General features: G+C 41.3%; 1 protein-coding gene across 1 annotated transcript in view; it reads left to right on the top strand.

Moving 5' to 3' along the window:
• Nucleotides 1-10,109: 10,109 nt before the first annotated feature.
• Nucleotides 10,110-26,624, top strand: part of SH3BGRL2 (SH3 domain binding glutamate rich protein like 2) — a gene marked incomplete at both ends in the record, with an annotated part of 36,025 nt that continues 19,510 nt past the window's right edge. Inside the window, one exon of the mRNA XM_079550365.1 lies at nucleotides 10,110-10,154. Coding sequence (XP_079406491.1) covers nucleotides 10,110-10,154 — 45 coding nt within the window. The remainder of the gene's footprint in view (nucleotides 10,155-26,624) is intronic.

Genomic DNA, 26,624 nt, shown 5'->3' with positions numbered 1-26,624 from the left:
AGTACAGCTCTGTACAGAGGTGGACACACCACCATGAGCCTCATGGCTTTGGTAGGGAGTATATTTTCCAGTTTCTTCTTTGTTTAAAACCTTTTCTTCAGCTCCTGTTCACGCACTTAAGAAATGCAACATTTGATTGAGCCCATGCCCTAGAAAACAAAAATATCCCTGTAGCAAATCATCCAGAAGTTTGTAGGTTATAATGGAAATGCCTTGAAATGTCTTGTCTAATGAGATCTGCTGGAAAAACACATTTTAGAAAGAATTCCCACCCTGTAATTTTCCATATGTTAAAACAATATCTTAGTATTTTATTAATAGTTCATTGGAATTTGACAATCACATTTACTCCCTGTAATCTCTCTTTAATGACTGGTAAAATTAACAGCAACTTGAATAATCAGATTTCACTTCAGTCTGCTGAAAGCCTTGACACTAATACACAGGTGAGGAAGCAGTCACTGCCTCTGAGGTCAAAGAGATCAAGACTCCATAAGGACAGATCTTCTAAGTCATCTCTCCACTGTGGCTCCAACTGTTACTGGCATGAATGTGTCAACTCCTTTTGCTGTACAGGGAGCTCCATCTGCAGCTCAGAAACCACAAGCTGAATTTTAATCAATAGATATAAATAGACTTTATGTGGATAGTAAATGTGGTTGTTATCCCTTGGCAGTCACATTCAAGAAAACAGAAAAGTTATTTTAAAAAATCCAAAATATTTGGCTTTTTCTTTTTTCTTTTTTCTTTCTTTTTTTTTATTGTGAAGTGTGGACAAACTGAGTTGGAAAGGAACAACTAAGGCAAACATATAACTCAAATGTAGTTTTATATATCAGCATCAATATCACCATCTGCTAAATGCAACAAATACAGCATTGGTTAAAGTGCAGGTCTACCAGTATTGGTGGGTGATTCTGAAATAAGAATTGGTGTATGCTGCTTGTGGTAAGAAAAGAAGAACAAGCAAAATGCTCGACGTTTTTGGCTTGACTTTCTGTTCTATTCTTATTTTTTCACATTTTTAATCACAGTCTTCAGCTCATCAGTTTCAAAACAGTCTGCTCAGGCTTCTCCTTAGCAGTTTTAAAATGTCACAGAAGTCTATCTGAAGGGATTTCTTGTGTACCGTCTGATGGCAAATTACATTTGCCATTGGAGCTGAAGTTCATATGACCTCTAACAATATGGGTAACAGTGCTGAGAAAACCGAATAGCCTTGTACCATTTCCACAGGGTTTAAATTTAACCTCGTTGGATGATTGGCTTACATTTCTAATCCGATATATCAGGCTAAATATATCCTTTGAAGACAATTTCTTTCCATGCAAATAAACACTGCAGGCTAAAAATGAGTAAAAATGTAAATTAAGAAAAATATTAAATTTAATTATAGAGAAACTCATCTTGCTGGAATATTGACCTGAAATTGTACAAACAGAAGACACCTGCAAAAGAGAAAAAATAAATGCAGAACTTATAATGTTTGAATATATATTTATAGAGGACGATTTTCAGAGGCTGTCAGCAATTTCTATCAAAGATTTACCTTCAGAAGCATCGCTGTTAGCTCTCAAACCTTTCATGTTTTATTACTGCATTTTAATCAGTAACTATAAATGGAGTCCCTGGATGATCCCCAGGAGCTATGAATCATTCATTATAACTAAAAAACTCTTTCCCTCCTCCCATTTAGACAAACAAATACTGAATATTTTCCAAAAAATCAGGACAACAGAACCTTTAGGAAAAAAAAAATATTTTGGGAAATGCTGTAAATCAATACTCCAAAAACCTACAAGGTCAGAGAAGGAACCAACAGGAAGGAAGCTGAGATTACGACTGCTTGTAGTTTTTTTGTTTTCTCCTCAAGTCTCCTAAATTCCTGGAGAATGGGAATATCATAAAACTTATTTTGTAGACAGACATAATTTCAATTTAATAAGCCCATGCTAGTATTTTGTATTTAAGAGAGCTGCTCCTAAGCAAGAACCAGCTCTGTAGCACTATAAACATATTAGTGCAAGACATAAATTTCCACATGACAAGCAAAAAAGATTTGCTTTACTTAACAAAAGTTCCTGTCACTGTTGGAATTTAGTGAGGTCTAAACATAGGAGAAACATTATAACCTAGATCACTTGGTTTTATTTATTTGCTAATGTAACTTGTACCAAAAAGTATAAATAGCCCTTAGTTCCTGGGGAAATTCATGGCACTGTTTTTGATCAGTCACACAAGAAATTTGTTTTGTATCCCTAAGGGGTTCATTCTTAATTCAGGCACTCCAGCTTACAAGAGAAACAAAATCTTCAGGCATGGCCTTTGTTGAATCCAAGTCCCATGGAAATGAGTCTCAAGGGTACAACATCTAAATGCAGCTTTCAGATGAGACAACTCAGCTTTGGAAAGGACAGCAACATGGAGAAATCGTAAAGATGCCACTGGTAAAATGAAGTACGAGCAAGGTGGAGGTGTCTGTAGGTGTGAAAACTGCGATTAACAAGTATCTACTGCTTGTCATGCTTGACGGCTGCATCCCAGTGATTGGCAAAGTGGAAAGATTCCCCCCCAAAATACTGAGATACTGTCAGTTAAAAGATGCCTTTAAGAAAGTACAGCTGTTATACATGAGGTTAGCTGCAGAACTCAGAACCACCACAGGCTTCTTGTCTCATAGGTTTGTATGGCACTCACTGTCATACACTGAAGAGAAGTCTGCTGTTTGAGTTCTGTAAGGTCTTTGCTGGACCTTGTTGCCTTCTGATTCAGTAGTGACCTAATGGATCCCTGACCCTTGCTTCCAATACAGCCTGTTTTGAAGTCCAAAAACTCTAAGAAAGAGTTTACTTCACAGCCTTTTATTTATACTTCTGTGAGAAATGCTGCATCTGATTAGGATACTGGCATATCCACAGTGGTGAGAATAACATTCCTTAGACTTTCCCAGACTGCAGTCATCAATGTTAGAAAGTTAATACCAAATCAAATTTATACTGTGGTATTTTAAACATATATGTATATATATAAATTTTTAAGACCACAGAGCATACTGGACGTCATAGCTATTAACTACTTAGGGTCTGAAAATATCTTTGGTGACATATGTGTTCATTTGTAGGTAAAAGAATTTTTCTATACAACTAAGAAAACCATTCATAACAAGTCTTTTAAAATATCACTCCCGTTTCAGGAGTTACGTAGAAGCAGCCTACACTGACCAGTTAATGGCTAAAATCGATCATGATTCCAACAGTTATGCTGTCTGAAACAGAAACTTGTTTGAATGCATTCGTCTTTTAAGTTTAAGGTTTGGAATGTATTTCTGTCTACTATCCAACTTCCTTAATCATTTTATCTCTAAAATTTTAGCCCAATCTTTAGCATTTTTACATAGTCCAGAGTCAGGTTCTGCTCTCAGACTCATCACTGAAAGCACCTGAGAGCAAAAGGGTACTGTGGAGTTTAGTAACCTAACTGCTTGGCCGTAGCTTTATGATTTACTTATATCTGATATTCTAGAAGTGATTTTAGTTCAGTCCAGCTGCACTTAGAAAAAATGAGTTACAGCTTTGATGTGCTCACTCTTGCCATGTCATTGCAGCAGCAGGCCTGATCCTGCTGGCTGCACGATGAGTTTGTTGTTTAGTGAAACAGAAAGAGCGTGTATCCTGACAAGTCTGGCCTGTGTGCTTTGATGAATCAAGCAAATAATATTTCTTGCACTGAGATTTATTCAGCTAACCTCTCATAACTTCTCATTTGGCTTGCCGTGTTTGTTTTACAGTTTTCCAATGAAGACCAGTTGTGTTCCTTTCACCATCCTTTTCCAATTAATTAAAAATATGAGTTGAATTAGTTTTTGTTCTTGCTATATCCAAGTCATGCTCTGAATAGCCTGGAAGCTGTCCTAAGCTGTGCCTTCACTGACAAAAGTAATACATACTAATTGTGTCAAGTGGCAGTCCTCCCAGAAGAACAAGCATGGACACAAAGATGCCAATTTTCCTGCAAAGAAGAGCAGGTAGGGTCAAATGTGACCAGGGGTAACAGCACAGAGTTTTGTAGCTGTCTGTTGGGAAGTGCTGGAAATGCCACTTAGCATTTTCACCTCTTCAGATTTTAGAACTGAACAACAGTTACAGGCTAATTATTCATCTACGGAAAGTATTACTATCCATCCACTGCCTCCCCCCAGCACATTGGTAGCAGCAGAAAACACATCTCAGATAGCTCAGAGACCAAATAACAGCTGCACTGGTGTTCTGATCTCAGAAAATGTGGTTCAAGATCAGGACATGCATAGAGCAGTAAGGAAATGTAGAATATCACAAACGTAATGCTCTGAAGCCATACAACTCTGGAAGAAATAAATATTAGGAAATTCTGCAGTGTTACTTTACAAAAGAATCCAGAAGTGTATCTGCTTTGACAGGCAGGTGCACAGTCAGCTCAGAAGAGTCTGAATTGAGATGAACAAATGCATGGAAGGGCAATGATTTTTGTACGTAGCTTTTAAGAAGCTGTATGATTTCTCATTTCTTGCTTGAAATGCAGTGCATAAGTAATCTTTATCCTTAAATTTACAACGGCTGCTCTGAAAGTAATGCCTCCTATTTCATTATGCTGGCCCAGAATGTCAGAGGTGGATCTTGGTGGTATGGCAGTAGAGATTGAACCTTCCCACCATTTTGTTGTCATGTGGCAAGTGGCAGCCGAGGGGCCATCTAACAAAATGGCATCTCATATGGAAGTGTGTGTGAAGTGAAGGTATGGAAAAGATTTCTTCCATGAAGGAAAAATGGCACCTATGAAATTCATCCATGCTTGCTGACCATTTATGGAGACTGAACAGTGGATGTGAGTGCAGTGGGGCAGTGGGTGCTGCATTTCAGCAGTGGCAGCAGCAACATAGAAGATAAGCCATGATCTGGATAGCCATGCAGATTTTTATAAGCATGGCATGCAGGCTCTTGTACATCACAGGAGAAAATGCATAGCCAATGGTGGTGACTATGTTGAAAAACAGTGTTTTGTAGCGGAGAATTTGTTCTATCAAATAGTTTTATTTGCTCTTTGTACCTCTTGTGGTTCCCATGGAAATAAATATGAGGCACTTCATTTGGAGCAACTATCACCTTTCTAAGTCAGATCCTTTTTTCCTCTTTCTGTGAAATATCTGAAGAATCCCTAAGTACTGGAAAAATGATCACTATTCTTAGTTTCTTTTGTGCACAGTTTCCAGTACTCATGTCTTTAACTACTCATTCTTTGACTTTGTGTATGTAAATATTATTGCTGATCCACTTCTCCTGCATGCTGCCAGAATGGAGCTGGAGCATCCTGGAAAACCAGCTGAGGAAAATGGCCAAATTGACTGTGGTGGTAGAAAGCTTTTCTGAGGGCAGATGATCCCCCAAAACAGGGCAGGCAGAAGTGTAATGCTGTATGACTGCTTCCTGAGTGCACTTTGCACCTAGAATGCTTGCTAATTTAAGTTTTATTGGAAATGCTGCATAGCTGTAAGCTTACCAAATGATGAATGATTTAATACAGAAGATGTTATTACTTTCTGGATCACTTATTGCAAGTATGATGACTGGATTACATCAGATGATGAACTTTACAGGATAAATGTTTTTATTTTCAAAGGTCCGTAGTATTATTAGGAAATCACAGAGAGAATCAAAGCTGCCACAGATAACCAGTCACACTTCAACGAAAGAGCAGCAGCTGAAAAGAATCAACACTCATCTTTACAATTATCTAGACGTGTATAGACTTAAATGGCATGAAAGAAGGTTTACTTGGCTATATGTGGTTTGTTTTTCATTTGAGATCAGCTATAAGGAGGTGACACAAAAATAATTCTGAAATCAAGAACAGCAATACCTTTCTGCTTTCCTCAACATGCTACAGGTTTGCAACTGTGAGAATTAAAGCTTTTGTCAATATGGTTCCATGACTGTCTCATTTCCAAGGTGTCTGTTTTAGTACCTGCAGCTTTGTAGTAGTTTTTTTATGGTAAGAATAGTTTCAGAGTAATTCAAGCCACAAGAGAAAAAAAGGCATCTTGTGACAGTGTTTAGTTCTGCTGCTGTTATCTCTAAAATTTGACTGTGGAAAAACCTGTGAAATGCTCTGAATGTAAAACTCTAGCCACAGTCATGGTATTGGAAAGCACGGCATCTTGTGTGAAACTGTATTTGCTATTGGGAGAATTTGGTGTGAATTACAAAACCTGCAAAGATATTTCTGCAAGGAACAGAGTGAACTTAACTGCTTGACCTGCTGTGGAGTCACAGTATTATGCACAGTCCACCTCTGCAGACCTTAATGCACTACTTAGAAACTGTACTCTGGAGATCTTTTCCTGTGATTAAATTGACACTTTAAAAATCCAATGATTTCTAGGAAGTATGCACAGAATCTGGCTCCACACTGTCTTATCTTGCATGCTTTTGAGCTGTGTCTAGCCACCAAACTTCTCCACTAATGGAACAGTCCTATACTTACATTACCTTGGCCATTTTGTATTTATTATAACCTTCAAGTTACCTACATTCTCTTTGGGTTAGCAATGGGAGACCAGCTGATGATATTCTGGATCCCCATTGCAGCTGGAATGCTCTGTTTTCACTAATATTTCTCTTCTCTTGCTGCTTACTACCATGATGGGCATGTTTCTACTAAGGAAAATTGTTCAGGGTTCTCAAAGCTTTAAATGACACTCTAAAGCAGTGATTCTTAACAAACTTCCCCAGTCCCCACAGAAACAACTGATAGGTACTAAGAATCTTCAGACCAGAAAACTTCTAAAATGTCCTAGACAAATAAAGAATCTGCCATCTTATCCCTTTATTCTGGTCTAAATATAATGCTCAATTTCTCCAGGACTTTTCTTCTGTGCCTGCACATCTTGCTAAATAAACAATCTTTTATCATATTTTTTCATACATCTACAATCTTTGGTTTGTATGTTCTTTGTTACCTTAGTAGCAGTAAAGTTCTGTATAATCTTCCATGAACATCTGGCATGACAATGAATCATTCTTACAATTAAAGCTTAGAAACATCACCTCTTCACCATAAACTCAGATTTTCAACTCCAGTCTTCAAATGTAGTGTTTCTGCACCTCCTATAAACATTGAAAACTGCTTATAAATCATTTTAATTGTTTTCATTTCGTACATTTTTTATACTTACGTAAATGTTTGTACAAATCGGTCTTCAAGCCTTTAGAATGCATAGTAGAAATGAAGTTAAAACTATGGCCTAAGGACATTTATTTACCATTGTCAGCTGTAGAATTCTAATGGTCAGTCTTAACCTATACACTGCTTGAAAGTGCAAAATGTCATGCAGCAATATCTAATGGCTTTTACTCTCCACAAAATAGTAGTTCTTAAGACCCACGTAAAGGAAGAAACTGCTCTGCAAGCTTTGAAGTTTTTACCTTAGAAGTAAATTTAGAAGTGTTCTTTTCCCTAACTTTCTGCATTACTTCCATGGTAGAACTATCTTCTTAGCATATATGATCTATAATGAAGCACTGACAAAAAAGAAAATGAAAGGTTGTCTGGATTCCGAATGTTTTCTTGCTCATGCTATATCACATTTGATCCTGAGAAATTACAGATGCACAGAATATTAGACAATGACTTAGAAAAAAAACAGAATTACTTGAAAATTCACTGAAATACAAGAAAGATGTGGAGCTGTTGGGGCAGGTCTGGAGGAGAGCCATGAAGATGATCAGTGGGCTGGAGCATCTCTCTTATGAAGTAAGGCTGAGGGAACTGGACTTGTTCAGCCTGGAGAAGAGATGGCTCCAGAGAGACCTCATCACTGCCTTTCAGTGCTTAAAAGGAGCTTATAAACAGGAGATGGAGCAACTTTTTACACAGGCAGATAGTAGCAGAACAAAGGGGAATTGTTTTCAAGGAGAAGAGGAAAGATTTAGATGAGATATTAGGAGGATTTTTTTTTTTCTCAGAAGGTGATGTGGTGCTGGCAGAGGTTGCCCAAGGGAAGCTAAGAATGCCCCAACATTGCAGGTGTTGAAGGCCAGGTTGGATGGGCTCTGGAAGTGTGATCCAGTGGGTGGCAACTCATGGCAGAGCAGTTGAAATGAAATGTACTTTAATGTTCTTTCCAATCCAAGTCATTCTATGATTCTATGAAAATCTTTTCTAAATGATGTTTGAAAGGACACTTTGACAAAGCTAATCCTTTCACAGTGAAGTAGTGTGGAAGCAGGTGGGATGCCCCTTTCTCTGTGTTAGACAGAGTCTATAAATAACTGTGGAATAAGGAAGATGAAGTATTGGCTAAATGTGTCAAATATTATGGATGGATGACCTTCATTAGATTTGACACTTTAGCTCAACTTGGAATATAATACCTGGCCATGAGTTTGACAGCCCAGATTCTGTTTTGAAGTTCCAGCTCTAGGAACCTCCTGACCTGAGAGCTGCAGGGAAAAAAGGGAGACTGTAGAACAGTAAGAAATATTGATACTGGCTTGGCTGGCTGAGGGTCGGTTTGGGGCTTTTGAAATGGAGTAGTGGGTTTGGATTTTTCTAACAGGTGTTTGTTTTACTATTTCCATAGCTTTTAAGAATTTATGCAGCTCAGTCATAGGCTCAAGTGCATTGAAATGAAAGTTGTTTGCTTTCTAGGTGGAAAAGGAGACTATAGTTTATTCAGTTTCCAACAAGCATTCTTATGAAAGTAATGCACAGTTACAAACAAACCTTTTCAACGTTGGCACCTGAATTCTTGTTACGCGACTTCTCGGCAGGACAGTGAAGCCGGTAGAAAGTTTTCCTAATGACTTCTACAGGGCATAAATTAAGCTCTGAACAACTGAGTTTCCTGATTATTCTTTATTGTTCTTGATAGGTACATTCCACAAAACGTCATATTTTGAAAAATGTATATAAATATTAATTTATATACATATATAATTAATATATACCAAATTAAAATGTAAAGAAAGCTTTAGGAACGTAGTTGGCACTCGGAGTTGTTTGACTAGGAAAAAAAAGCCAAGTCATAGTCTGCACTGAGCTCAGACAGTGGAAATTTACTGAAACTGGTGATAGGGCAAAGGTCTGGAAGAGCTCCACCATTGGGGTAAAACGGTGGAAAGAGAGAGTTTAATCACAGGAAATGAGTAACCATCTGGCTGCATATAGAGAATTAAGAGGATGAAAGTTACAAGTATACTAACGCATTTAAGTCTAGTAACTATGTAAGTCTGAGTCCTTAAAGCCTTCACAGACCCCAAAGCTTAGGAGGGCCACAGGGTTTCCTCAGTCGCTTACTGATGAGCTGACTGATCAAGATTGATTTGGGGTTATTCTGTTGATTAACAACATCTGTTCTGTCCCTGCCAGTACTTGACAGCTGTACGCCTATACCAATGCATGAAAAGAGAAGATGGTGTTTAACTCCTCTGGGATGTGCAGCAGTGCCCCACCTGCACAGCAGGCTGCCCCACTTCCCATCACTCGCCCTGACAGGAGCACAGTGCTGAGGCCTGCTTGCATGCACATTTTTCACCACTTCGCTGATGCAAACGGTGGACTGCAGAGCCAGACCTGGGCCTGCCAGGGCAGTGCAGTGAGGACAGGAGGCTCGGGTGCAGCCAGGTGGGATGGCCTGACATGAGGTGGCCCACATAGCAAAGCTGCGCGGCATAGCAGTGAGTGTAAACACTCCATGCACTGGAGCTGGCCACGTGCAGCCAACATGCAGACAGGGCGCTGAGGCACTGCAGCCTTCACACGCGGACTGCGGCACTCGCCTCCTAAAGTAAATCCCCCTAAAACGCAGCCGTTCCGGCGCGTCGCCGTTTCCCTCCCAAAGCACAACAGTGCAGTCCCGCAGAACTACATTGCCCGTCGGGCGCTGCGCTCCGCCCCCACCTTTCCCGCCTCCCGCCGTTATCGCCTCTCAGCGCCGAGGGCTGCGGGCCGGGGAGGCGCTGCCGGGTGGGCGGCGGTGGAGCGGCGCGCCGGGTCCCAGAGCGGCGGAGCTGCGTTCCCGCGGCGTGCTGCCCGTCGCCCCGTCCCGTGGCCGCGGTGCGGCTCATGAGGTGAAGATGGTGATCCGCGTCTTCGTCGCCTCCTCCTCGGGCTCGGTGGCGGTGAGTGGGAGCGGGGCTCAGCCCGCGGGGCCGGGGCAGTGCGGGGATCGGGCGGAGCTGTCCGGCGGCATCCGGCACGTGCGGGCGGTGAGATGGGGGGCAGCCGGAGACAGGTGAGAGGGAGAGCATCGGGTAGGGAGCGCCTCTCCGAGCGAGCAGCCCTCCCAGGGGAGGTCTAATTCCCGTCCAACTCCTTTCTGAAAAGCAGCGCTGAGTCCTTCTGCTTAACTGAAGCTCTGCTTTGATTATGTCCGTGACCTATGAGTGTCCGCATTTCCGTATGAACTGACAGGGCTGTTTTCTGTGAAGGCAGTCTGAATGGAAGCTTTCAATTAAGTTTGCTTTTCGATGAGAGCCAAGGGAAGGACTCGGTCGTAGGTGCTATTCTCTGTGCCCCAGCAGTGAAGGCGGCGGCGTTTTTACACGAGGTGCGGCTCTGCATTTGCCCATCCCGAAGCTCAAAGTGCGTTCCCTTCCTTTTGCCTTTCGCTGTGCGCTGTTTGCTTTCAGATCAGTGGCACGGTGACAGGTCCGTGCCCTGATATGTTTTGGCAGGAAAGATTCCAAATGCTTAGTAACTGCTTTACAGCTAATAGCAACTCATTATCCATTTCAGTGACCAAACAAGTAAATACGGAGCGTTTTCGGAACTCCAAGTCATGTTTGTGAGGCATCCATAGCAGAAACGTCTCCTTCCCTGCACATGCAGGTGGTCCAGCACTACGAGGATTACTTTCTGTTTTGTGCTCCCCTCTCAAACAATACTGCACAGTGTTATCATTTGATTTTGTTGGGGGTGGGGTTGGGGTTGCATAATTAGCTCGCACATATCTCCTCATCTATCCGTTCTGCAAATAGGTTATTCATTGGGGTTTTTCTCTCTGCCCTCCCCTTCCACGACCTGCTAACAAGATGCATATGCTATTGGTAGTAGCACTGTAGCCCATCTGTTAACGCACCAAAGCTGAGCTTGAAAAGGAATGCACGTCAGTGCTGACTTTTTTCCCCTGTGTTCTACAACACAACGACACAAAACAACAGTTTGCGTGCTGGTGATAATCAGCTTATTTTTGTATAGTCACAGTATGTCTGAGTGCAACCCCGCCAGCGAAGAATAGGTAACAGAGGGCTGGAAGGTACTGCTAGTCAGGAGCAGAGCTGTGACATCTATTTACTGTCTGTTCTTTTTTCCTTTTCATCAGTGTTTCCTTGACATTAGGAACCTTCTCCATGGGTTATGGTCCTGCTGTGCTCAGTGTTGCATCTCAGGGGCTTTATTTCTGTGAGTTCTGTATGTCTATAGACTGTGTCTTGCTGTCTGAGAACAGTGACAAAGGAAAAGCTGTTATCAGTAGGTTGTGTGGGAAACCACACCTGGAGAAAGGTGCAATTGCTGTATTCACACATTTTTAAACAGGGAAAACTTAAATATGTTTTTATCCTCCTGAGCATAAGAACTATAACCAAGCAGAAGTGAAGTGAAACAAAAATTCCTGTCATTCTCTGTCTCCTGCTCCAGCCTTCATCATAACTACAGCAGCTACTTTTTGGGATGCAGATCATGAGATGAGATGATATCCCTGTTCAGAGAGATTGATGCCCCCAACAGGTGCTCCTTCATCTTTTGCAGAAAAGCAGTGTCAGAATCTATGGTTTAGCTTCTACCTGTAGGTCAGCTTGTGTCAAACTGTAGGTCTGCTGTTTGTGAGAGTGGATGTAATTGAGTTTATCTGACTTCAGTATGAGACCAAAAAATTCTGTATGCAATATTTGCTGATAAACTAAAAGCAGTGTCATAGGGACAGGATTTTTCTAATCTCACTAGAAATGTTTTGTTAAATTGCTCTTTATTTTAAAACAAAAAGTTCACCTCATTTCCTGAGCAATTTCCTTTTGGATTTCCTTGTTACCTGCAGTGTGCTGTTCAACCAGGGATGTTTTTCTGTCCTTTTTCCTCTTTGTGCCTGGAATAGGTCTGCTTTGAATGTATTTGCAAAAAGGGAGTGGTAAAGGCAGTTGTTTATTTAAATAAAAGTAATATGCAGCAACTTCCTCATGCTACTGGAGAAAGGGTTGATGTGAATCAGTAAATATATTGAGTTAACTGTTCTAGCATGACTCCTTTTGAATACTCAGGTTGGATGATACGAGTCTTAACTGTGGCATTCCTGAGAAATATACTGGTCCTGGAGTCAGCAAAGACTCCTGTTTCCATAAGTATGACCTTTCTTGGCAACTTTGATGTGTTTATTGATCCTGTTGCTTGCTGCAGTTTGTTTCAGGCTAAAGATAAACATATGTGATAGCTGTACCTAGTTGTGAGAATTCAATTCATAAAGTGGTTTGGGAGTGATTACAGAGAATGGGGAAGGGAAGTTATCAGAGTGGGTGGGAAGGGACTGAGAACAATGTGAGCTTTCCCTCCCTTTGGTCACAGCCTTCTCCCTGCAAACCTTTCTCACATCTGAAAGTTCTCAGATCATTGAGAGGTTAATATTATTAGTATTACTTTACAAGAAAACTTGTGGTTGTAAATCTGTAATGAGCTTGAAAGAGCCCACGGGTCACAAGACCGAGTTATCTAGCTATTGCTTGAGTGGAGACATTCTTCTTCAGTGCTTTCTGAGGGTGGAATGTGGGTTTACCCTGTGGAAATGCTGAAGGGAAGTTCCTGAGATCTTGTTGTGGGAAGGCAGGAGAGAGGCATGAGGCATCGTGTGTGTGTGTTTGTGTGTGTGTTTGTGAGTGTACTCTTCTAAATAGCACCATGTTGTTTTTTTAAGCATGCATTAGAAGGATCCAGCTGAATCACAGTGGGAAGCCTATGCTTAGCCAGACGGGCATGTTTTTACAAGCTTTACCATCTTCTGCTTTTTCTGACCTGAATTTCTATTTGTTGCTGGACAGCTGGGTCTCAAATTCCAGGCACCCTGTAGGCTCTGGTGACAGGCTTTGCTGCTCCTCTTTATTGAAAGCAATGAATGTTATTTTGTGATTAAGAGAAAAGCCACTTTGAAGTTAGTCTTTGCTTTTCTCTCCTAATAGTGCTTCAATATTTTGAGGAAACATTTGGTGAAAACCAAGGACAAACTAATTCTGAGGTGAATGTAATTTAATTCACTTCACAATCCACAATGCAGGATGTACTGACTTGGCTAAATGGTTTTCAGTGTTTTAAAGCCAGGTCCATCTTTGACAGGAAGCTGCAGTATGAGCAAATTGCCAAACTCTGCCTGGAATTCCTGTAGCTATCTGGAAATACTGAACTGGAGGGGACTTCAGTTCTCTTGCAATCAGAGGACCAAAGGTCAGGTAAAAGGAGGGTTGCTGAAGGGCTTTCAATGGAGAAACCCTCAAAAAACTGTCTCGCCTGTATTTTCTTCTTTCTAGTAATAATTTATGGCCTTGGAGCTTCCTTTAAGCTGAGCATATATTGTAGGGGAGCTACTAACATAGCAGAACAGAGAGTAGAATCTATTCTGACTAGTGAGAGTTGCAAAACGCTTTCCCATCAAATTTTTTATGTGTTCTTGAGATGTAAAAACAACTGAAATCAATTCCATTAAAGTATGAGAGCAAACACTGCTCAGATATGTTCTTCATGAGAATGTGTTTAAGGGAACTAGAAGTCTGGAAAAACTTAGCATGAGACAGTGAAAAAAATGGACTTTAAAGAATGATAGCAGATTGAACTTTGATTCTTTCAATCAAAGAGAATAATGGATTTTTTTTTTTCAACTAGGAAGCTTGATAAAAGTGTTGCTGTAGTTATATTGTCTATACTAAATATTAGTTTTATGAGATTACAACTCTCCTTTTGTTTAAGCATATTACATAGATCAATGCATAAATGCAAACAAGTTGGAATTTTTGCTTTCTGGAATGATTTTAAAATACAGTATAAAGCACCAGAATGCCAAAGCAATCACAATCATTTTTAGTTGGAGACAAATCAAAAGCTAAGATTCTTAAAGCAAAGCCTATCTCCTACCGATAATGAGAACTTTTGTCTCCACCCTTATTTGTACAGTCCTTGCAACTCAACATCTCTCATTATGCTTCTCAGGAAGAACATGCTTCTTGTTTAGTGGCATGCAAGGTTAACTTAGAATGTATCACTTGAGTATTTACCATCTTATTGGCCTTGTTTTTGCCTCTCTGCATCTCCAAAAAGCTCAAATGGCTTTGCTGGTTTCTGTCAGTCCTGTGTGCAAGTTAATGTGGCAGTGGAAGCCTGAGAGCTTGTGACTGACTTCTGCCAGGTGGGGAGGTCAGTGCTGAAGGCTCTGTCTGGTCCTTAAGGACCTCCTGTCGATCTTGCTCAAGTCTGAATTCCAGAGAAGTCTGAGTTTTAGGTATATCCTCCTTCCCTATGGTGGAGAGTGCCAAGAACCTCCAAACAGTGGTTCAGAGACTGGAGGAATGTGTACAGCGGGGAGCCCAGCAAGAGCTCTGCACACAAGAATACAAGTGGAATTCAGACCCTTTGCAGGTGCTATTCAGTACCCAACTGTTGCACCATTCGCTCCATTGCTTTTCAAATATTTACCTTTCTTCTTGGCAGGTAGATTATGTCAGAAACAATGTCAGTACCTCGTAGAAATGCTTGAGGCTAACTACATAGTAACACGAGCAGTAGGACTGTTTCTGACCTTTGTTTGCAATTGTAGCTGTAATAAAACTTCAAAGGAGGTATTGTTCTGACCAGGTTTCTGAGGACTGAAACTTGCACTTTGGCTCTCCATATACTGATCTGCTTTATACAGACATATGTTTAAATGCCTTTAACTGCTGTATAATGCCATTCTCATCAAAGACTTAGCCCACTGTTTTGATTATATTCAAGTGGTCAGGAAATGGAAAAAAAACCATAGTGTAATAAATGGTAACTTGCTTACTTTAAGAAGTCTGTCTTCTCCCCCCCTTCTCCCCCCTCCATTCCCCCCCCCCCCCCCCCTTTTTTTTTTTTCTTCTTTTTTAAGAGTATAACAGTGTGAAAGTGACAGTGACCTGTTCTCCTTAATCTTCCAGCTACACCATCAAAGCCTGGAAAAGCATTTTTGTAACCCTGGTCATGATACCAGTGATTGTGGGGGACTGCATACAACAGAATTTGATTACATTAATTAAGATGAAGTAATTGAATTTATTGAAGTAATAACTAACTTATATGCAGCTTAATGGTATGAATGATTTTTGGAATATTTTATTTTCCTTGTAGTTTTGGGAACTGAAAAACAATTTGTGCCCATAACTCACCTGCTTGTTTTCTGTAAAGCACAGCCCAGGAGGAAAGGCAGGGAATGAAGCACATGCCACTCTTCAGGCATCCTTGTTTTGTTATCTGGCACTAGGACATCAGCTTATAAACTGCCATATTTACAATTGTTATCATTGCGTTATTCTCTGCGAGCACTGCTCCTTCAGAGTCAAGCTCCGACAGAGGAACAAGTCAGGCAGCTCTCGTGCTGTGAAAGCATTGGGTCACTGCAACTGCCTGCTTCAGTGAAGCTGAACTGGAGCTCTTGGTACTAGATAACCTCATCTGTTGAATTCAGGTTGAAGGCACTGAGCTTTCCACGTGCAGTTTACTACAGGCTCAGTGTTTGCCTTCTTGTTGCTACAAAGGTCACTGAGCCAGGGGATGCTCAACTGACTTCTGTTACTTTTGTATACCACTGTTGGCTTCAGCTCTGAATTGCTCCCATCTGCAAGCAATGTAGTCTTCTCACTAGCGGTACGGAGAAATGAATCTCAGGATGTAATCTTTTGTTTAAGATGAAAGAGCTAGAGTGTTGGTGGGAAAGCTGTATTGGGCGACTGAGGTTCTGTCCTTGTGCAAACCATAGCAAGGGAATGCTGGTTGCATGATTTACAGGGCTCCTTCTGGAGGAGACCTTAATTTCCTGTAAAGTGCATCTTCTGGTGGAGTAGAAACAAATTACTGCAATTTTTGTGAAAGTACATATTTTCTGCATTCCTGAATACTTCTCCACTTTTATTATTTAAGGATTTGTAGGTAAACTTCAAGAAGCAATGAGGGCATGCCAGTAAAGACAGAAATGTAAAGCTGAAGTAGCAAAGCTCAGAATAGAAAACTCCACACTGCAAGAAGACACACTTATTCAAAGTATCAAAGCATTCAAATCTTTGTCAGTACTTATAAGTACTTGTAGTTACTAAGAAAGTACTACTTCATATGTTAAAAAAATAATCCTTGCTTTTTTATGGGTATGTTGAATATTCCAGTTCTAGAATTCTTGTCAGAGATAATGTACTTCTGTATAAATCCAATTCACTTGTTAAATGGATGCTATTGATTTTAATTTAAAAAAAAAAAAAAAATCTAGAATGCATACTGGCACTTGCCCTCTCTTAGATTCTCTCTTCTTCTTTTCCAGTTTATTTATTTCGGATGGTTCACACTCATATTTACTGGAAGAGGGTAATGTAAAAGAAATTAGGATTTGTGGAGAAATAATCAGTATTTAAGGTAGTTCTTTACTGCAGAAAATCAGGACATCTTTTGACTTTAGCAAACTGAGTTCAAGCTGGAAATATAGAGTTGTTACTAAGCTGGTAACCTAGGCTGTATATCATTTTACCAGCAAATTCACTAAGGGCAGTGGTTTTCTCAGCTGCAGCCTCCAGTGCTGGCTCCTGTGGGGATCTATCTCAAATGAAACACTGCAATCTTTGTTTTGCACATGGTGTGAAAGTTTGATAAGAACAGTAATGAACAGAGAAATGTTGTAGTGCTTGGAAACTATCCCTAGTTAAAATCTACCGTGTGTCCAAAACCTCCGTCATGTTTCAGTAGGTCAGCATTTTCTTCCAGCTTAACATTTAGATAGTTTTTACAGGAGGTGGTTAACATTTAGCAAGTCCCTGAAGCTGGCACGTTTCATACTTAGTGATATGAAGGGAAACATAGAGCTAGTGGTGGTGTTTTCTCCTTGTGACTATTGATGAAAACAGTTTACAATTACTTTCGATTGTAATATTTGAAAATGAGATTAATTTCAGTGGGGCTTAGGTAGATGAGCAGTATGACCTGATTTTTTTTTGAAGTGCTGGCCAACTTCAAATGCTTTGAGTGGAGGAAGGGGTGACTGATGTGCAAGATCAGCATGGGAACTCACTGAACACGGCATTTGTCTCAGACGGAGGTACTGTGAGCACAAAACTAACTCTCTTGTCTTTTGGACCAGCATCTTGGGGTGAAATCTTTTGATTCTTGTCTTGCAAGGTTATGGTGGTGCTTCCATTTGGATGTGCTGCTCCATTCATCGCCAGTCAGACTGAGCTGAGTCTAAAGCTGGTAGATGTCATATTTCTCAGGTGATTGGTGCTATAGTGATGAGAATCTTTCAAAAAATGAGTTTCCCTCTATCATCAGTAACAGGAAGAGATAACAACTGGATTTTAGATCAGTGAACAAGCGTTTTTCACCTACACTTAATATTGTATGACACTGCAAAGTAATTGAATTTGGCACAGAGAAAACAGTAGCTGTGTTTCTGGCTAATTTATGAAGAGAAGCTCTTTGGAGGCACAGGTTGTTCAGTGACTCATGTTAATCATCAATAACAGCATGCCCTTCTGTTGCTGTCCATCTCCCCTGGGTAGCACAGAGCTTGTCCTGGCAGTTAACAGTTCCAGGAATTGTTGGTAGTTTTGTTCTTTTACCTCAGGATAAGTAATCTCCATCACTCCTGCTAAGAGAGTTTGGAAAACTGTAGGATGTTTCTCATTTCAGTACAAGGAGTAAACTTGTAGAAGCTTATGTCCTAGAAGCTTCTAGGAGAAGCCTCTGCAAATCAATTGATCTACCTTTGGAATGTTTATATGTAAGTGTGGATTTCTGCATGCAATCTTGGTGCATATGTATATATTGTGTATGTTATGCACATACATAATGCATGTGCATATATATGTGTGTGCATGCTTCTTGAAATTGCTGATAGATGCTAACTTAGTAAAATCTAAACATTGGTTTTTACATCCACAGAAGAGTGAAAACAACAATATTGTTGTGCCTCATGCTGGTTGCACCAGCATCTGGCTGGGCCCTGCCAAAAATGACCCTTCTTTTATTTGAATGGCTAAACCTTATAGCATTGTAAACATGGATTTATGTCTTTTGTGTAAACTTCAGTGCTAAAGCTGAGATGCTCACTCAGCTCTTATTCTGAGTGTCTGGCCTGTGCTTAAGAGTAACTCATGGTGCTTAAGTAACTCATTTCAGATAATGAGACATCTTCAAAATGTCACAGTAGTTACACAAGTTTAAGTAATTCACCAATGTAATTGTAGTGGCTGATAGGGACATGTGGTGGCATAACTATTTCCCTTTCTCTGTAATGAAAGGATATCTGAGTGTTCTGAAGAGCTCTGGCATGGTTAGCAGTGGCACACGGTTAGTAAGTTTCAGACCTTACTGCTGATAATTTCAAGGTTGCTTTTCTGCCTGTTGTAAAGCCTCTGGAGAGAAGAAATGTCTCTTTGCTTGCAGCTCTTTGAGTCTGCCTTTGCAGCTGTTGAAAATGGGCTGGTTACACTTTGAGCTGTGAAACTGAGCATCTGAGTACAAAGACAAGTCCGATTTTGCCACTGCTGCAGGGTAAGTGATAGCTGTTGGCAAGAGGGGAGTAGCAAGCTTCTGCTTGCAACAAAGCCATCAACAACCACAGCGTCTGACTTTCTGAGCATCCCATCTTATGGACTGTTCTGTCACAAACTCTGCTGGAAGAGTTTCTGTTGGAGGTTTTTGTCTGTAGGCAGAGACCTGAAACCACAAACTTGTACTGTGTGTCAAGTCCAAATCAAAGCACGTGATCCTGTATGTGTCCTTCACACATGCTGATAAGTTCTTCCTGTTTGCTTTTGGCTTTTTGAGCTTTTACAAAGAGACAAAGCTTTGTTTACCTTCACATGCCAGGAGGCACAGCCTGGGATTCTTTTTACCAATCTTTTAACGCAAATCCCCTGAGTTAACCAAGTGTGTCCCTCTGGGAGCAAGAGAACACGACTGGAAAAATATTCACAATTTTTCATTGATGGAAGTTCCATCACAACACTCATGAATTAGTTTACTTTATTTCTTGATGTTTTCATACGTTGTAGAGTATGTTTGGTATCATCTGCACTTTCAAACTTTTTGAGTGAATATTTGGAATGCTTTCAAACTCAATGCTTACAAATTAATTAAATACTGGTTTCTTAATCATTGAATTGGGTCTGTGTTTTTCAGACAAAGGCAAATGAATTTTCATATGCCAATTTGAAAAAAGGCTTTCTTTGATCAATGATGAACAGTAAAGTATTATCAACGAAAACCTGTCTTTCTGTCACTGCGAGGCTAGTGCAGTTATCACCCCTGTCTCACCTAAACAAACCAGGATGTATGAAACATTTGATCTGGATCTGCATCTCCTAAGGTCAGACAATCTTCCTGAACAATCTCCGAGTGATCTGCTACGTTCATATTGAAGCAGAGGCAGGAGTGGCATTTGAAGGACTTAGAGAGCATCAGATTGTTCAGGAGGAGCCTTGTAGGAAGTCAACACTCATTAGAAAGGAGATGCAGAACTAGCCTCTGATGTGAGAAGGCAGCTGCCTCACGGCCCTGCTCTGGGGGAAGTCCTTCCTGCTCAGCGAGGCTGACTTGCCTGCACAAGGACTGGTTTCTAGCGAAGGTGCCCCACATCAGGCCCTGGGGGAATCTGAAACTATTTCGGTTGTACTGAGTGATACCTTTGGCTGTGTGGAGGTGACTCTAGCTGGCCTCACAGGAGGTCTGCCTGCAGTTTGTGGGATAGTAATCAGTTGTCTGCTGTGCTGGGGGTGATCAAGAAAGGGATCTGCAGGTGTATATCCAGGAGCTGTAAGAAGACATAATATCCTATATAACTATATCCATAATATATGGATATAGTTGTGTTTGTTGGTAAAGAAAAAGCATTGATGTTTGTTAATAAAGTTACAAGCTTCACTCTGCTCTCAGTTGAAGCAGAGGTAATTTTGTTATTGATCTGAATAATAGCACTGGCAATCAGCTCTTGTTTAGAGACTGATATCAACAAAATCCATCATCCCAGTCTCACGAAAACATATTTCTAGAACTTTTCAGTAATGCAGTCCAATTTTATCTAAAACTTGACAATGTTCTGGAGCCACTAATGCAATTTTCCGTTGCTATTTCATATAGTGCTGGGAAAACCTTTAAATATCCTTAAAAACTTAGCTTAACCCATTCCAAATGACTGGTGTTGCTGTTGCTGCTGTTGCTTTAAAGTGCGTTATCAGAGGTGTGTGTATCTAGTTGGCAATGGCACGCCTGTGCTGCACGGATAGTGGCTCTCAGAAGAGAAGGGCGGACGTAGGCAGATTCATTGCACAAACTTGTTTTTCACATCCTTGGGAGCACCGTGGAATCCTGATGTCTCTGATCCTTCAGGATCAGAAAGCAAATAAATGCAACCATTGTCTTTCAGAGAGAGAGGCAAGATGTCTTTTCTAAGTGTTTGGGCTGACTTAGGCCCTCGAATGCACAGAGGAGGATTGGTGGCTGTGTGAGAAAAGTGCAGATATAAGCTGGTATTGATGTGAGAGCAGGTTCTCCATGAAACCCTGCATGTCCTGCTGGGGTTGGCAGTACTTTAACCTGAACAGGCCTGCTGGTCTTGCAGCTTGCCTTTATGTCTCTTTGAAACTCTAGGGGACTGTGAGGATGCTTCTGTTTGTGACATCGTGTGGCTCCACTATGAGACAACAGCGAGCTGATGAGCAGCACTGAGTTCCAGATGGGTGCTGCTGAGGGGTGACTTCCAGAGACCCTGCCCTGACAAAACAAAGCTGATTTAATTACTTGCTCCACCTTGGGAGCTGCTAGGTGCCTTTATGCATTCTATTAGATAAATACTCCTGCACCACTGGGTTTTGATGCTTAAGCTGATGAGAAAGAAGAAACATGACCTACTTTTTGTTCTTTTCCAAAGAGTTTGCTTTTTTATCTCATCTGCAGTACGTACAGAAAATACAGCTGGGAGTGCTTTCTTCATTGTTACAAAACAATGTGGCTGATAAATACATAGAACTAGTTCACAACACGTTCAGTGCTCTGCTGACTCACTATGTCACAAAAAAAAAAAAAGGAAAAAAAAAAAAGCAATTGTTTGTTTTCATCTTAAAAGTCTGAGTGATAAACATATTACATAAAAGGAAGAGTAAATGAATTTGTTAGGGGACTCTTTTGTGTGTTTTATTTTTCTTTGCAGAATTTGAGTATTGTAACACTTGCATACTTTCCAAAACTTGCTTATGAAATGGCTCTCTTCAGTGCTTTTTCATTCTAAACAACTGCCAGATATTTAATATGTTCTAAGAAAATTAACTAAACATAGCTATCATGTTTTATTTCCCACAAAAAAAATCATAATTCTACCAAGCAAGTATGATTCACACTGACACCTCTAAAACTCTACAGGTTTTCAACCACAGCAGTACTGGACTTCTGTGCACCAAACTACTCTCTACCAACTGGGGGAGACTCTGTGAGATTCAAAGATCAGTTTTCTACTCTGCATTATAGAACTGAGGACTGAATTTACTGTAGTTCCAAACTTGGCAGCTTCTTATCTACTTGCTGAACTGGGACTTTACTGGGAAGAAAGGATACCCTTCAGAATCTACCTACAGAAATAAGCATATGAATAAAGATGATATAATGTGAAGGTCAGAGAACAGCTTATATTTTGTTAGGAGGAAAACTCTGCTATCACTAAAGAGAGGTGAATGAGTAAGGGTTTCAGTTGTCATGTTTATGCACACATTTTGAAAAGGAAGATAGATGTTACTAGTTGGAAGAGTTTCTTTCACAATGCAAAAAACTTGCTATAAACATGCCAATTTGACAAAAGAGAATAGCACAGAAAGAGTTTAGTGTAGAATACTAAACAGGAGTTCCAAATTGTTCTCTGGCAACTTTGAGAGATGTCTGTTGGAAAAGTGCATGAAAATAGCACTTTCTTTTTAACCAGCCTCTTGAATCACTGAAACATATGGTAAACCATGAGCAAAGACGTCTATATCTTGAAAGAAGTTAGCTGCCAGCCATGGTTTGATGTGTTAGTGTTTTGAAATGAGTTATTCTAGTCCTGCAGGATGGTTCCTTCAGGAGGATGGAACTGACAACATGCCTACTAACATGCCAACTAACGCCTTGCAGGATGCTTAGAGATCCATAGAATTGTTAAGGTTGGATGGCTGTGACCATCAAGTCTAACCATCAGCCTATCCCCGCCATGCTCACTAACTACTCATGGTGTCTTCTGTTCTGTGCTGGCCACCAGGGCTCCAATGTCATTGGAACTTCCGAGGTCTGGCTCAGCTCCTGTTGCAAAGTTTCCAGTTTTGTATTAGCCATTTTTTATTTTCACAAGCAATGCTATTTTTTGGTTTTGCATTGATGTGATAGGATATGACCTCATGTAATTAACTGGAAGATCGATCCAGCTGATGAGAAGTAATGAGCCAAGATTTGGGTCTTGTAGCCTCTGGTTTCATTGGCTCTGTCACAGATTCACATATATGTAGATTTTCAATGCTGCAGAAACATGTTGCTCTTACTGCAAGAAGAAAATGATGATAGAATCAATTACTTCATTCATGTACATTACTGACAAGTCTTGTTTCCTCAAACAGAAGAAATCAAAAGAAGTAGACTTGGGAGTGACTTGAAAGGCTTTCCAATTTACATGCAGCCGAAAGGTACTCTGCGTGGTGGTGCTGGTAGTTGATATTTCTGAATAACCTTCCTTTGTTTATGTATGTATGTATTTATTTATTTACTTATTTATCTATCTTCTTGGTCTTTCCCCTTTCTGTTTGGTCTCTGTCTGTCTCTGCTTCTCCATTACAGACCCACTGAAATAAGGAACCCCCCTCAGCAAACACTCACCTTCAATTATTTTGAAGGCTCCTTTGTGTTTACTCGAACAGAGAATAAAATTTTCTTACAAACTGTCCTAAATAACTGTTCCCCTTCAACTTGTAGTAGAAACATTTCTACACAAGGCCAGGCTGGATGTGGTCTAGTGGTTGGCAACCCTGCACATAGGGGGGTTGAAAGTAGATGATTTTAATGGTCCTTTTCAATCCAGGCCATTCTATGTTACGATTCTATGATTTAAATGCATTTTATCACAGTTCAACATCTAACAATATGAAGATGAGGCTAGCAGGCATTGGGCATGGAGCAAATTTTACTGTCTTTTGTTTTTTTTTACAGAAATAACTAAAGATGTTTTCTTTTGCTCACTGCATGTAGTGAGGAGTCTTAAAACCCAAACCTGGCTCAACTGTAATTGCATTTCGGAAATACTGGACTCTCAGAGGTCGCCTACTAAGTATTGTGCAGAGGTAAAGGTAGGCAGATTGCCTCACAAAGCAGTGTCTCAGCAGCTCCCAGGGATCTGCAGACTGATTTTACATTAAGCTGAGCAGACTGAGCAGATTGCCCTCCCAGCTTCATAACTATTTCATATGGTATGTCCTTAATTATGCCTCTGTATGCAAGCGGCTCATTGCTGCTAGTGTAGCCCTGGGCACTGCAGGCTGCATGTGGCTGCTGCTCAGGGACTGCTCTATTTATTTTCAGCCCGAAACATTCTGGGGTCAATTTTTAGGATTTTGAAATATGTATATATAGCTTTTCTTCAGGATGAAGTGTTGAGCTATGTGGGGGTCTGTTCCGAGGAGACTCTTCTATCGTGTAACGCAGTGGTGGCTTTGGCAGTTAGCCACTTATGTAAGTATTCCCACCAGCAATGAAATACTGACTTTCTATCTTTTTTTTTTTTCCTACCCTCCTCCATCAAGGCACAGTTTCTCCTCTCCTTTTTCCCTGTGTGTGTGGCTGAGCTCTATTTTCCTGTGCCAAGAACAATGAATTAATCATATGAATCTTTGTGTCACAGCCCTGCCATCTCTCTGCAATAAAAATTGCCAGGGCCACTTGTGCTCTCCAGCCAGGCAGAGAAAGATGTTCAGCAGAAGCTCAGTTGCTGCATGTTGCAAATGTAATGGAACTGTGAGGATTTGCATGTTAATCTCAGAGTGTGTGAGATGACAGTGGCAATTCTCAGTGCAACAATCCCTTTGGGTATATTCTTTTGACTTAAAAAGGCAATGGCTCCACGTCTGGTATTTTCAGCTGTGGTAGCGAGCTGGATTGTGTGTTTGTGTTACAAAATACTGCTTTTTCAGTTTGTATTTCAGGGACCTGTTGCTTGTCATGCTCAGCTTCTGCTGAGTCTTCTTGGGGTGTGGTTTTGCTACTGATAAAGACTGAGCAGATGGTAAAGACCTGACTGCCTCTCCCTCCCTTGTGCCACCATTTCCTGCATTATGCTGCTGCAGGGGAAGCTGTAGGAGCTGCATGATAGGAGGGAGCAATGTTGCACCACCTCCATGACAACCAACAGTGAGATCTGCTTACTGTGTCATTGTGCTGCATGCTGAAGGTGCCCCTGCCCAATGCATTGCATTCCATTCTCAGCTGAGTCAGTGACCGGATAGTGTGACTGCTGCAGCACTCGGGTAAGGGCATGGATCAGGAAAGACTGACCAGGTTTGAGAAGGAAAGGAACAGCAGGATCACCTCTGCCTTGAGATACCCAGGTCTCAATGGATGCATTTTGGCTTCTTAATTGTCAGACTTCTAAAGTGCATTTGTAGGCTCTTATTTAATTTTGCTGAATTTCTAGGCCATTCTGGGCATGATTTGTGATGATAACACCCTCATTTTGTTATTCTGCTGTTAAGGGAGAAATAGGTATTTTGTTTTTACTGGATGTCACTGTTCAGATTAGCTGGGACATGGTTAAGCAGTGACCTGAACTGATTAAAGTTGTATGGGAAGCAGTAATCTTATAGTAAAAGAGTTTTTTTCAGTCTAACAGAAAAAATATGGAAGTGTAAGTGGCTGAAATCTGGAGGTGAGGTAAATTCTGAATTGAAGCAGGCAGGGATTTTAAGCAAAGACAATTAACTTTGGGAACAATTAGAAAACATTGCAGGTTCTCTGTCATTTACAGTTCAGGAATGGAGCTTAGGGGAAAACAATTTGCAAGAAATTTCCTACTCCTAAGAGAAATTAATTCAGGGATGCTAAAGGTCAGACCAGATAATCCCAATGGTCCCGTCTGGCCTGACAATGCCTCCGAAGCATTATCTGCAAAGCAGGCTGTGGTGTAGTCTCCGGTACCTGCTGCACATCATCATGAATCACAGAATCACAGAATTGTAGGGGTTGGAAGGGACCTCCAGAGATCATCGAGTCCAACCCCCCTGCCAAAGCAGGTTCCCTACAGCAGGTCGCACAGGTAGGCATCCAGGCAGGTCTGGAACAACTCCAGAGAAGCAGACTCCACCACCTCCCTGGGCAGCCTGTTCCAGTGCTCTGTCACCTCACCGTGAAGAAGTTCTTGTGCACATTTGTGCAGAACTTCCTATGCTGCAGCTTATGTCCCTTTCCCCTTGTCCTGTCTCCATTCACCACTGAAAAGAGTCCAGCCTCACCATTCTGCCCCCCACACCTTAGATATTTATAGACCTGGATCAGGTCCCCTCTCAGTCTTCTTTTCTCAAGGCTGAACAGACCCAGTTCACTCAGCCTTTCTTCATAGGAGAGATGCTCCAGGCCCTTCACCATCTTCGTGGCCCTCCGCTGGACTCTTTCCAAGAGATCCCTGTCTTTTTTGTACTGGGGAGCCCAGAACTGGACGCAGTACTCCAGATGAGGTCTTACCAGGGCAGAGTAGAGGGGGAGGATCACCTCCCTCCACCTGCTGGCCACGCTCTTTTTAATGCACCCCAGGATGCCATTGGCCTTTTTGGCCATGAGGGCACACTGCTGGCTCATGGCCAGCCTGTCGTCCACCAGGACACCCAGGTCCCTCTCCTCAGAGCTCCTCTCCAGCAGCTCATCCCCCAACCTGTACTGGTGCATGCAATTATTCCTCCCCAGATGCAAGACTCTACACTTGCTTTTGTTAAACCTCATCCGTTTTTTTTCTGACCATCTCTCCAGCCTGTCCAGGTCTTGCTGAATGGCAGCACAGCCTTCAGGCGTGTCAGCCAATCCTCCCAACTTCGTATCATCAGCAAACTTGCTGAGGGTGGCCACTATCCCCTCATCAAGGTCATTGATGAAGATGTTGAACAAGACCAGACCCAGCACCGACCCCTGGGGGTCACCACTGTTACAGGCCTCCAGCCAGACTCTGCACCACCAACGATGACCCTCTGCGCTCTGCCAGTCAGCCAGTTCTCAACCCACCTCACTGTCCACTGGACTATCCCACACTTCCTCAGCTTTGTTATAAGGATGTTGTGGGAGACAATATCAAATGAAGAAATGAAAGACAGGGGAGAAGGCCTGTATATGTTAGCTGAGGTGGGCTTTTT

This window comes from Tetrao urogallus, assembly GCF_951394365.1.
Source record: "Tetrao urogallus genome assembly, chromosome: 2".
In the NCBI taxonomy this organism is placed as follows: Eukaryota; Metazoa; Chordata; class Aves; order Galliformes; family Phasianidae; genus Tetrao; species Tetrao urogallus.
The sequence above is the reverse complement of the archived record's forward strand: the minus strand, read 5'-3'. Positions and strand labels throughout refer to the sequence as shown.